The sequence below is a fragment of the Molothrus aeneus genome, unplaced genomic scaffold (genome assembly GCF_037042795.1).
Source record: "Molothrus aeneus isolate 106 unplaced genomic scaffold, BPBGC_Maene_1.0 scaffold_30, whole genome shotgun sequence".
Lineage (NCBI taxonomy): Eukaryota > Metazoa > Chordata > Aves > Passeriformes > Icteridae > Molothrus > Molothrus aeneus.
Window position 1 is genome coordinate 1,374,043 of NW_027098964.1, and position 12,162 is coordinate 1,386,204.

At 63.3% G+C, this 12,162-nt stretch overlaps 1 protein-coding gene across 1 annotated transcript; it reads right to left on the reverse strand.

The window, feature by feature from the left end:
- Nucleotides 1-439: 439 nt before the first annotated feature.
- On the reverse strand, nucleotides 440-11,989 carry MARK4 (microtubule affinity regulating kinase 4). The gene is made up of 18 exons (XM_066570624.1): nucleotides 11,912-11,989; nucleotides 9,993-10,217; nucleotides 9,264-9,317; nucleotides 9,103-9,151; nucleotides 8,628-8,693; nucleotides 7,964-8,034; nucleotides 7,712-7,768; nucleotides 6,100-6,336; nucleotides 5,100-5,219; nucleotides 4,228-4,327; nucleotides 4,042-4,151; nucleotides 3,415-3,574; nucleotides 2,847-3,109; nucleotides 2,353-2,444; nucleotides 1,806-2,090; nucleotides 1,296-1,375; nucleotides 625-669; nucleotides 440-514 (listed from the first exon to the last, which is right to left on the reverse strand). Exons 1-18 carry the CDS (start codon nucleotides 11,960-11,962, stop codon nucleotides 450-452), a joined length of 2,130 nt encoding a protein of 709 aa, XP_066426721.1. The 5' UTR covers nucleotides 11,963-11,989; the 3' UTR covers nucleotides 440-449.
- Nucleotides 11,990-12,162: the final 173 nt, after the last annotated feature.

A 12,162-nucleotide genomic window follows, 5' to 3' on the forward strand; every position in this document is an offset into this window, starting at 1 on the left:
TTCTTGGGGGGTCCCAGTCCAGGTCTGGGGGTCCCAATCTCGATCCTGGGGGTCCCAGGGGGTCCCGCTCTGGTTCTGGGGGTCCCGGTGTGGGGGGGTTCCAATGCAGCTTTGGGGGTCCCGGTTTCCTTCTTGGGGGGTCCCAGTCCAGGTCTGGGGGTCCCGATCTGGTTCCAAGGGTCCCATTCTGGTCCCGGTCCGGTTCTGGGGGGGTCCTGGGTGGGGGTCCCGGTCCAGGTCTGGGGGTCCCCATCTTGATCTTGGGAGGTCCCGGCATGGGGGGGGTCCCAGTCTCGATCTCGGGGGTCCCAATCCAGTTCCGGGGGTCCCGTTCTGGTCCTGGTCCGGTTCCGGGGGGGTCCCGGGTGGGGGTCCCGGGCCCGGGGTGGGTGGGGGGTGTTGGGGGGGGGTCCCGAAGGAGCCCCTCCCCCCTCCCCCCCCCCCATCCATCACAGCCCCCCCCCCTCGGAGCAGCCGGGGGGCGGCTTCCGCTTGATCCCCAGGTAGATGGCAACTGGGGGGGGGGGGAGGGGACAGGTGAGTCTGGGGGGGGCCTCGAGACCCCTCCCCAATTCCGGGGGGGTCCTCGAGGTGGGGAGGGGGGGGGGGAGGGGCAGCACCCACCTTGTGAGCGCAGGTCCCCCGATTCCCGCAGGTTCGTCTGCGACCCTGGGGAGGGGTGGGAAAAGTGGGGAGGGGGTCAAGGAGGGGCGGGACCCCCACAGGAAACGCCCCCCCCCCCAAAAAAATCCTCTCAAAAATTAAAAAAAAAAAAAAAAGCTAGCAAAAATCTCGAAAAAATGCCACAAAAATGTAAAAGAAAAAAAAAAAAAACGAAAAAATAAAGAAAAAAATACCCTAAAAATCCAACCCCTTTCCCCTGCCAAAATCCCCCCAAAAATCCCCAAAATAACCCCCCCCCCAAAAAAACCCCACAAAAATCCCAAAAAAATCCCCCCCAGGAAACCCCAAAAAACCTCCCCCAAAATCCTAAAAAAATCGCACCAAAATCCCCCCCAAAAAAACCCAAAAACCCTAAAAATTCCCCCCCAGGTAACCCCAAAATCCCCCCAAAAACCCCCTAAAAATCCCCCCAAAAAGTCCCAAAATTCACCCCCTGGGAAACTCCTAAAAAATCCCCCCAAAATCCCTAAAATCTCTCCCAGGAAACCCCAAAAAATCCCAAAAAAAATTTCCCAGCCCCAAAATCCCCCCAAAAAAATCTGGGACAGGTGTCCCCAGGTGTGTCCCAGGTGTCCCCAGGTGTGTCCCAGGTGTCCCCAGGTGTCACTCACGGATTTTGGTGGCTCCAGGGCCGGGCGTGGCCGAGACGCAGCGATTGGAGCTCTGCCGGCGGGAGGGGTCAAGGGACACCCTGGGACAGGTGAGAGAACAGGTGAGGGACGGGTGTGCCCGGGTGTGCCCAGGCGTGTCTGACCCCCCAGGTGCGCCCAGGTGTATCTCAGGTGTGTCTGATCTCTCCCCAGATGTGCCCAGGTGTATCTCAGGCGTATCCCAGGTGTGCCCAGGTGTATCCCAGGTGTATCCCAGGTGTATCCAGGTGTACCCAGGTGTATCTCAGGTGTATCCCAGGTGTGCTCAGGTGCGTCTGATCTCTCCCCAGGTGTGCCCAGGTGTATCCAGGTGTATCTCAGCTGTATCCCAGGTGTATCCCAGGTGTGCCCAGGTGTATCCCAGGTGTATCCCAGGTGTACCCAGCTGTACCCAGGTTTATCTCAGGTGTACCCAGGTGTATCCCAGGTGTGCCCCAGGTGTAGCCCAGGTGTGTCCAGGTGTGCGCTCACCTGCGGCTCAGTTTCGAGGTGATCTTGCTCAGCAGCGTCGCCGTTGGGCGGGGCCGGGGGGAGGAGGCGGCGCTGGGGGGGGGAGGGGGCGAGGCGGGGGGAGGAGCTCCCGAGGCCCCGCCCCCCCGGCGGCTCCCGGTTCCGGTTCCGGTTCCAGCCCCGCCCCCTCCGTGGAAGGTGCTGCGGGCGGAGCAGCCCCGGGCCAGGTGCGCCAGGTGAGCCCCGCCCAGGTGAGCCCCGCCCAGGGAGTGGCTGGAGGGGGAGGGCGGGGGGCGGGACGGGAGGCTGGGGAGAGAGGTGTGACGTCATCGGTGACGTCAGAGGTGATGTCACACAGGCAGCATCACAAGTGACGTCACACACAGGTGACGTCAGAGGTGATGTCACACACAGGTGACACCAAAGGTGACCCCACCCACAGGTGACCCCACCCCCCAGCCCCATACTGGGAGGGGCACGGGTGGGACTGGGGTAATTTTGGGTGAATTTAAGTTGATTTTGGGATGGATTTTGGGGCATTTCAGGTGTGCCCAGGTGTGGCACTCACCTGTCCTTGCCGTTGGGCAGCAGCAGGTGCCGCTCGCCCCCCGAGCACACGTAGGTGTTCCTGCGGCCCATCACGCTGGGGGGCACGTGGGGCTGGGGGCACACGGGGGCACCTGGGCTCACCTGGGCTCACCCCACAGGCACAGGTGCCCCCCCAGGTATTCCCCAGGTGTGCCCAGGAGCTCTCCCAGCCCCTCCAGATGTTCCCAGGTGCCTCCAGGTGTGCCCAGGTATCCCCAGTTGCCCTCCAGGTGCGCCCAGGTGCCCCCCCAGGTATTCCTACCCGCCCAGGTGAGCCCCCAGGTGTGCCCAGGTGTGCCCAGGTGTGTGCCCAGGTGTGTGCCCAGGTGTGCCCAGGTGCCCCCCCAGGTATCCCCACCCCCCCAGGTGTGCCCAGGTGTGCCCAGGTGTGCCCAGGTGTGCCCCCAGGTGTGCCCAGGTGTGTGCCCAGGTGTGCCCCCAGGTGTGCCCCCAGGTGTGCCCAGGTGTGCCCACCTGTCCGTCCAGGTGTGATCTCTCGGGGATCTCGGCCTTGTTGGGGTTGTGGGCGCTGCTGACCAAGGGGCTGCAGGGAGGGGGGAGGGGCGGCCCGGCCCCTCCCCCACCTCCCCCGCCCCTCCCCCCTCCTCCTCCTCCTCCGGAGCCCCTCCTGGGGGGCGGGGCCACGCCCCCGGCCACGCCCAGCTCCGAGGAGGGAGGTGGGGCGGCCGAGGGGGGGCTGCGGCGGGGGGGAGGGGCGGCCGAGGGGGCGGGGCCACCTGCGGGGTCACAGAGAGGTCACAGAGGGGTCACACCCCCCCAGGACCCCCCAATGATCCAAAATATCCCGAAATGTCCCCAGTTCCCCCCAATGTCCCCCAATGTCCCCAATCCCCCCAAAATTTCCCCAATCCCCCCAATGTCCCCAATGTCCCCAATGTCCCCGATGTCCCCAATCCCCCCAATGTCCCCAATCCCCCCAATGTCCCCAATCCCCCCAATGTCCCCGATGTCCCCGATGTCCCCAATCCCCCCAATGTCCCCGATGTCCCCGATGTCCCCCAGTGTCCCCAGTGTCACTCACAGAAGTCGCTGTGCCGCCGCTGCCGGTGGTGGCCGCCCCCGCGCTGTCCCTTGCCGTGGGATGTCCCCGACGATGTCCCCGACTTGGTGGCACCGTTGGGAGCCTCGGCCGAGCCCCGGGGCCGGGACAGGGACAGGGACAGCGAGGTGCCACCCTCGGGCTGTCACCAACGGGGTCACAGCGTCATCAATGTCCCCACAATGTCCCCACAATGTCCCCACAATGTCCCCAGTGGCCCAAATGTCCCCAATCCCCCCAATGTCCTCCAGTGTCCCCAGTGTCCCCAATCCCCTCAATACCCTCAATGTCCCCAATCCCCCTGATCTCCCCCAATGCCCCCAATGTCCCCCAGTGTCCCCACTGTCCCCAGTGTCCCCAATGCCCCCAATGTCCCCAATCCCCCTGATCTCCCCCAGTGTCCCCAGTCCTCTCAATCCCTCCAATGTCCCCAATCCCCCCAGTGTTCCCAGTGTCCCCAATGCCCCACAATGTCCCAAATCCCCCCAGTGTCCCCAATGTCCCCAATCTCCTGGATCTCCCCCAATGTCCCAAATCCCCTCAATCCCCCCAATGTCCCCAATCCCCCTGATCTCCCCCAGTGTCCCCAGTGTCCCCAGTGTCACCCACCTCTCCCCGCCGGCCCAGCAGCAGGTACGTGGCCGTCACCTCGTTGTACTTGTGGGTGCTCAGCGCCTCCTTGATCTCCTCCCTGGTGTAGCCCATGCCCACCATCACCTCTGCGGGGACACGGCGGTGTCACCGACGGCCCCCGGGGTGTCCCCGAGGTGACACCTGTCCCCGTGTCCCCCTCACCGATGCGTTTGGTGTCCCCAAAGTCCTCCTGGGGCTCCGTGTAGGGCGTCAGCTCGTCGCCCTCGTAGCCGATGTTGATCCACTTGTCCTTCATGATTTGCTGTTGGGGGACATGAGGGACATTTGGGGGGCATTAGAGGGATTGGGGACATTGGGGACATTTGGGATATTGGGGACATTGGGGGCATTGGGGACATTGGGGACATTGGGGGGCATTGGGGACATTGGGGACATTGGGGGACATTGGGGACATTTGGGATATTGGGGACATTGGGGGCATTGGGGACATTGGGGGACATTGGGGACATTTGGGATATTGGGGACATTGGGATATTGGGGACATTGGGGACATTGGGGGACACAGGTGGCAGAGAGGTGACAGGGGTGGCATAAGGGGGACACAGCAGGGAAAAGGGGACTCAGGTGCCACCACAGGGGACAGGGACAAAGCCCATCAAAGCCACCCCAAACCACCCCAAAATCCCTGCCAGGACCCCCCCAGACTGCCCCAAATCCACACCAGGACCCCCCAAACCCCCAAAAATGCCTCCAAACCCCTCAAAACCTTCCCAGGACCTCTCAAAACCACCCCAAAACTCTGCAAGCTGTCCCAAAACCTCCTCTAACCCCCTCAAACTGCCCCAAGTGCCCCCGAAACTGCCCCAAACCTCCCCAAATCTCTTTTGGGGACCCCAATACCTCGAGGGTGCAGCGCTTGGCGGGGTCGAGTGGCACAGGATGTTATCACAGCCCCAAATGTCCCCAAAACCGCCCCAAATCCCTTTCAGGACCCACAAACCACCCCAAACTGCCCCAAATCACCCCCGATCCGCCCCAAATCTGTGTTGGGGACCCCCAAACCCGCCCCGTACCTCGAGGGTGCAGCGCTTGGCGGGGTTGAGCACCAGGAAGCGGCGCAGGATGTTCTCGCAGTCCGTGGACATGTAGAAGGGCACGCGGTATTTGCCCCGCAGCACCCGCTCCCGCAGCTCCTGGGGGGGCACACGGGGTCACCGGGGGTCAGCCGGGGTCAGCTGGGGGCAGTCGGGGTCAGTTGGGGACATGGGGGATGGCTGGGGTCACTGGGGTTACTGGGGTCACTCAGGGTCAGCCATGGACACAGGGGACACGTGGGGTCACATGGGGTCAGTCAGGGTCAGCTGGGTCAGTTGGGGTCACTCAGGGTCACGGAGGGCACCCGGGGTCAGTTGGGGTCAGCTGAGGTCAGTCAGGGTCAGTGAGCATGCAATGACCAGGAGGTGACCAAACAGTGACCAGGAGATGACCACAGGTGACAATGACCATAGGTGACAATGACCACAGGTGACAATCACCTCCAGGCCACGGCCACCAGAGTGACCACTGACCCGGTGGGACCTCAGGGGTCACAGGAGGTGGCTGAGGAGGGTCAGAACCGAGTGACCACGCAATGACCACGCAATGACCGGGAGGTGACCACGCAGTGACCAAACAGTGCCAGGAGGTGACCAGAAGGTGACCACAGGTGACAATCGCCTCCAGGCCACGCCCACCAGAGTGACCACTGACCAGCTGACCCCTGGGGGGAGCTCTGAGGTCATGGGGGGTAGGTGAGGAGCATCAGAACCAGGTGACCACGCAGTGACCACGCAGTGACCACGCAGTGACCACGCAATGACCGGGAGGTGACCACGGGTGACAGGAGGTGCTGGTCACCTCCAGACCACGCCCACCAGAGTGACCACAGACCCTGTGGGACCTCTGGGGTCACAGGGAGGTGGCTGAGGAGGGTCAGAACCGAGCGACCACGCCATGACCACGCAACGATCGCGCGGTGACCGGGAGGCGACAGCGAGTGACCGAACAGTGACCAGGAGGTGACCCAGCGGTCACCTTGAGGTTGTGGCCGTCGAAGGGCAGCGAGCCGCTGACCAGCGTGTACAGGATGACCCCCAGGCTCCAGATGTCCACCTCGGGCCCGTCGTACTTCTTGCCCTGGAAGAGCTCGGGGGCGGCGTACGGGGGCGAGCCGCAGAACGTGTCCAGCTTGGAGCCGCGCGAGAACTCGTTGCTGAAGCCGAAATCCGCGATCTTGATGTTGGCGTCGGCGTCCAGCAGCAGGTTCTCGGCCTGGGGACGTTTGGGGACATCATCAGGGACGTGGGGACATCGGTAGGGTCACAGGGACACTGGGATGGGGACACTGGGATGGGGACACAGGGACACTGGGATGGGGACACAGGGACATTGGGATGGGGACATTGGGATGGGGACACAGGGACATTGGGATCTTGGTGTTGGCGTCGGCGTCCAGCAGCAGGTTCTCGGCCTGGGGATGTTTGGGGACATCATCAGGGACGTGGGGACATCGGTAGGGTCACAGGGACACTGGGATGGGGACACTGGGATGGGGACACTGGGACACTGGGATGGGGACACTGGGATGGGGACACAGGGACACTGGGATGGGGACACTGGGATGGGGACACAGGGACATTGGGATCTTGGTGTTGGCGTCGGCGTCCAGCAGCAGGTTCTCGGCCTGGGGACGTTTGGGGACATCAGTGGGGTCACGGGGACATTGGGACAGGAATGGGGCCATGGGGATAGGGATGCTGCCAGAGGGACACTGGGATGGGGACACAGGGACATTGGGATGGGGACACTGGGATGGGGACACAGGGACATTGGGATGGGGACACTGGGATGGGGACACAGGGACATTGGGATGGGGACATTGGGATGGGGACACTGGGATGGGGACACAGGGACATTGGGATGGGGACACAGGGACATTGGGATGGGGACACTGGGATGGGGACACTGGGATGGGGACACAGGGACATTGGGATCTTGGTGTTGGCGTCGGCGTCCAGCAGCAGGTTCTCGGCCTGGGGACGTTTGGGGACATCAGTGGGGTCACGGGGACATTGGGACAGGAATGGGGCCATGGGGACAGGGATGCTGCCAGAGGGACACTGGGATGGGGACACAGGGACATTGGGATCTTGGTGTCAGTGTCCAGCAGCAGGTTCTCGGCCTGGGGACGTTTGGGGACATTGGTGGGGACAATGACATTGAGGACATTGTCACAGCAATGGGGACATTGGGACAGGGGCACTGGGATGGGATCTCAGTGTTGGTGTTGGTGTCCAGCAGAAGGTTCTCGGCCTGGGGACATGGGGACATCATCAGGGACATGGGGACATCGGAGGGGACAGGGATATTGGGACAGGAATGGGGACACCACCAGAGGGACAGGGACATTGGGACAGGAACAGGGACATTGGGATGGGGACACTGGGATGGACATGGGCACAGGGACACAGTGACACCAGGATGGACACAGGGACGGGGACACCAGGACAGGGACACCGGGATGGACACGGGGACACCGGGATGGACACAGGGACGGGGACAGGGACAAGGACACCAGGATGGACACAGGGACAGGGACACCAGGACGGACACGTGGTGCCACCCCCGTGTCCCCACCCCGTCCCACCTTGAGGTCCCTGTGCACGATGTTCTTCTGGTGGCAGTAGTGCACGGCCGAGACGATCTGGGGACAGAGGTGGCACTGTCACCACGGGTCCCCACAGTGTCCCCAACCCCCCTGCCCCAGGATGTCCCCAACCCTTCACAGATGTCCCCAAAACTCTCCAGAGCGTCCCCAACCCATCTTGATGTCCCCAACCCCTCGGAGATGTCCCCAAACCCCCTCAGGATGTCCCCAACCCGTCCCCGATGTCCCCACCTGTCTGAACTTGGCCCGCGCCTCCTTCTCCTTCATCCTCCCGTGGGACACCAGGTAATCGAACACCTCACCTGGGGGGGACACACCTGGGTCAGGACGCGCCAAAAAAACCCCAAAAATCCCCAAAAAACATCCCAAAATATCATCCAAAATATCCCCCCAAAAAATCCCAAAACATTCACAAAACATCGTCTCAAATATCCCAGAAAATATCCCCCACCCCAAAAAAAACCCCCCAATCCCCTTGGTCCCCGTGACCCTCCCGTGGGACACCAGGTGATGAACGCCTCACCTGGGGGATCTCGGTGTCCCCAGGTGTCCCCAATGCTCCCCCAGGTGTCCCTCAGGATGTCCCCAAAGCCCCCCCAGGTGTCCCCCAGGTGTCCCCTCACCTGCGCTGGCGTACTCCATGACCAGGTACAGCGTCTCCTCCGTCCCCAGGTGTCCCCCAGGTGTCCCCAGGTAGGGACCTCAGTGTCCCCACATGCCCCCAGGTGTCCCCAGTGCCCCTCCAGGTGTCCCCAATGCTCCCCCAGGTCCCCCCCAGGTGTCAGTCTCGCTGTCCCCAAGTGTCCCCAGTGCTCCCCCAGGTGTCCCCAGGTGTCCCCAGGTGTCAGTCTCAGCATCCCCCATGTCCCCCAGGTGTCCCCCAGGTGTCCCTCACCTGCGCTGGCGTACTCCATGACCAGGTACAGCGTCTTCTCCGTCTCGATCACCTCAAACAGCTTCACTGCAATGGGGGGGGGGCACAGGGGGGCATGGGGACCCCTCCCCAAATTACACAGACCTCCCCCCCCCCGGGACCCCTCCCCAAATTACACAGACCTCCCCCCCCCCGGGACCCCTCCCCAAATTACACAGACCTCCCCCCCCCCGGGACCCCTCCCCACATTCCAGACCCCTCCCCATTTGAGGACCCCCCCCATTTTGGGGAATCCTCCCCAAATTCTGGGACCCCTCCCCACTCCCAGGACTCCTCTCCAATTCCAGGGACCCCTCCCCATTTCCAGGACCCCATTTTTGGGAACCCCTCCCCATTTCGGGGACCCGTCCTCAATTCCAGGGACCCCTCCCCATTTCCAGGACGCCATTTTTGGGACCCCCTCCCCATTTTGGGGACCCCTCCCCATTTCTCTCACCGATATTGGGGTGGTTCAGCCCCTTCATGATCCGAACTTCCCGAAAAAGCTGAGGAGGAGGGGAAAAAGGGTCAGGGGGGAGCTGGAGACCCCTCCCCAAATGAGGAGACCCCTCCTCAAATGGGAGACCCCTCCCCAAACCCCCCGGGACCCCTCCCCACCTTCTGCAGGCTGGTGGGGTTCAGCTGGGTCTTGTCGATGATTTTGATGGCGACCTGAAAGTGGGGAGGGGGCGCTGAGGGGACCCCTCCCCAAATTCACCTGGGATCCCCTGAGACCCCTCCCCAAATTCAGCTGAGATCCCCCCCCAAATAACCTGAGACCCCTCCCCAAATTCCCCTGAGACCCTCCTGGGACCCCCAAATCCCCCCCTGAGCCCCCTCCCCAAATGCCTGAGCCCCCTCCCATCACCCCGAGCCTTCTCGAACCACCCCAAATCCCCCTCCCACCGCCCCAAATCCCCCCCAAACCCCCTCAAATCCCCCCAAATTGCCCCTGAGCCCCCTCCCACAACCCTCAATCACCTCACAGCCCCCTCCTGTCACCCCAAATCCCCCCCAGAGCCCCCTGCCCACCTCTCTGCCCGTCAGCACGTGCCGGGCCAGCCTGGCCTTGGCCAAGTCGCCCTCGCCGACGGTGCCCCAAATCCCCCCAAAATCCCCCCAAAACCCCCTCAAATCCCCGTCTAGCCCCCTCCCCAAATGCGTGAGCCCCCTGCCCACCTCTCTGCCCGTCAGCACGTGCCGGGCCAGCCTGGCCTTGGCAAGGTTGCCCTCGCTGATGGTGCCCCAAATCCCCCCCAAATCCCCCCAAAATCCCCCCAAAATCCCCCCAAATCCCCCCCGAGACCCCTCCCCAGCCCCCAGAGCCCCCCAGAGCCCCCTGCCCACCTCTCTGCCCGTCAGCACGTGCCGGGCCAGCTTGACCTTGGCGAAGTTGCCCTTGCCGATGGTGCGCAGCAGCCGGTAGTTGCCCACGTGGGGAGGGGGCTCCTCGGACCCCCCCCCCAGGGAGTTCCTGCCCCCCCGGCCTGGGGGAGGGGCGGCTCCGGACCCCCGCCCGGTCCAACCCCCCCCGCCGGGCTTGTCGGGGCGGGCGCTGCCCCCCGGGCCCAGCTGGGAGGGGGGGAAACAGGGGTGAGACCCCTCCCCAAATTAGCACAGTGAGGCATTCACCCCATTGTCATCACAGTGGGACCCCTCCCCAAATTAGCACAGTGAGACATTCACCCCATTGTCATCACAGTGGGACCCCTCCCCAAATTAGCACAGTGAGGCATTCACCCCGATTGTCATGGTGGGACCCCTCCCCAAATTAGCACAGTGAGGCATTCACCCCATTGTCATCACAGTGGGACCCCTCCCCAAATTAGCACAGTGAGGCATTCACCCCATTGTCATCACAGTGGGACCCCTCCCCAAATTAGCACAGTGAGACATTCACCCCATTGTCATCACAGTGGGACCCCTCCCCAAATTAGCACAGTGAGGCATTCACCCCATTGTCATCACAGTGGGACCCCTCCCCAAATTAGCACAGTGAGACATTCACCCCGATTGTCATGGTGGGACCCCTCCCCAAATTATCACAGTCCCCAAATATCACAGTGGGACCCCTCCCCAAATTATCACAATGAGACATTCACCCCAAATATCACAGTGAGACCCTTCCCTAAATTATGGGGTTAACCCTGAGAACACCCTGGATTATCACAGTGAGACCCTCACTCAAATTATCACATTAAGACCCTCATACAAAATATCACAGGGAGACCCCCACCAAAAATATGACAGTGAGACCCCTCCCCAAATTATGGGGTCAGCCCTGAGAACCCCCTGAAACATGACAGTGAGACCCCTCCCCGAATTAACACCACTATGAGACCCTCGTACAAAATATCACAGTGAGACCCCCACTCGAATAAATATCACAGTGAGACCTCTCCCCAAATTAACGTCACCGTGAGACCCCCACACAAATTATGCGATCACCCAAATATCACAGTGGGACCCCTCCCCAAATTAATGTCACAGTGAGACCCCCACCCGAATTATGGGGTCATCCTGGCCCCCCCCCCCAAAATAATCTCAGGGGGGTGAGACCCCCACCCAAATTACAGCAGGGGCAAGACCCTCCCCCAGAGTCCCAAAAAGCTCCCCAAAATCCCTGAGACCCCTCCCCAAAAACCCTCAGACCCTCCAAAATCGCAGAGTGGGACCCCAAACCCCTCCCGGCGCCCCCCGATGCCCCCAGACCCCTCCCAGTTCCCCCAGACCCCTCCCGGTACCCCCCAAACCCCTCCCGGTACCCACCCTCCCTCACCCCTTCCCTCCCCATCCCCTCCCGGTGCCCCCCCGGTTCCCCCCAAACCTCTCCCGGTACCCCCTGGTACCGACCCAGCCCTTCCCGGTGCCCCCCGGTGCCCCCAGACCCCTCCCGTTCCCCACCCACCCTCACCCGTTCCCTCTCCATCCCCTCCCGGTGCCCCCCGGTTCCCCCCAAACCTCTCCCGGTACCCCCTGGTACCGACCCAGCCCTTCCCGGTGCCCCCCGGTGCCCCCAGACCCCTCCCGTTCCCCACCCACCCTCACCCGTTCCCTCTCCATCCCCTCCCGGTGCCCCCCGGTTCCCCCCAGACCTCTCCCGGTACCCCCTGGTACCGACCCAGCCCTTCCCGTTCCCCACCCACCCTCACCCGTTCCCTCTCCATCCCCTCCCGGCGCGCCCTCGGTACCCCCCAGACCCCTCCCGGTCCCTCCCGGTTCCCCCCCCGCCCTCAGGCCTACGCCCGTTCCCGCCTCACCCTCACCGTGTCCGCGTTCCGCTCGTTGCCCGCCGCCAGGGCGGAGCGCGAGGACATGGTCCCGGCCCGGGGGGGGGCACCGGGGGGGGGCACCGGGGGGCACCGGAAGGGGCGGTCCCGCTGCCGGGGGGGGGGGTCCCGTTCCCGTTGCCGTTACCGGGGGGGCCGGGCCGGGGCGGCCATGGCGGCCATGGCGCCGGAACCGGAAGCGGGGCGGCGACAGAGTGGGCGGGGTTCTGACCGTAAAAGGAGAATGG

Bases quoted from the DNA above. Each gene is read 5' to 3' on its own strand.
- MARK4 (XM_066570624.1), bottom strand. From the start codon at position 11,962: ATGTCCTCGCGCTCCGCCCTGGCGGCGGGCAACGAGCGGAACGCGGAC. The intron at 9,152-9,263 runs GTGGGGAGGGGT...CCTCCTCCTCAG, and splicing joins ACCCCACCAGCCTGCAGAAG to CTTTTTCGGGAAGTTCGGAT. The intron at 8,035-8,627 runs GTGAGGGACACC...TGTCCCCCCCAG, and splicing joins CATGGAGTACGCCAGCGCAG to GTGAGGTGTTCGATTACCTG.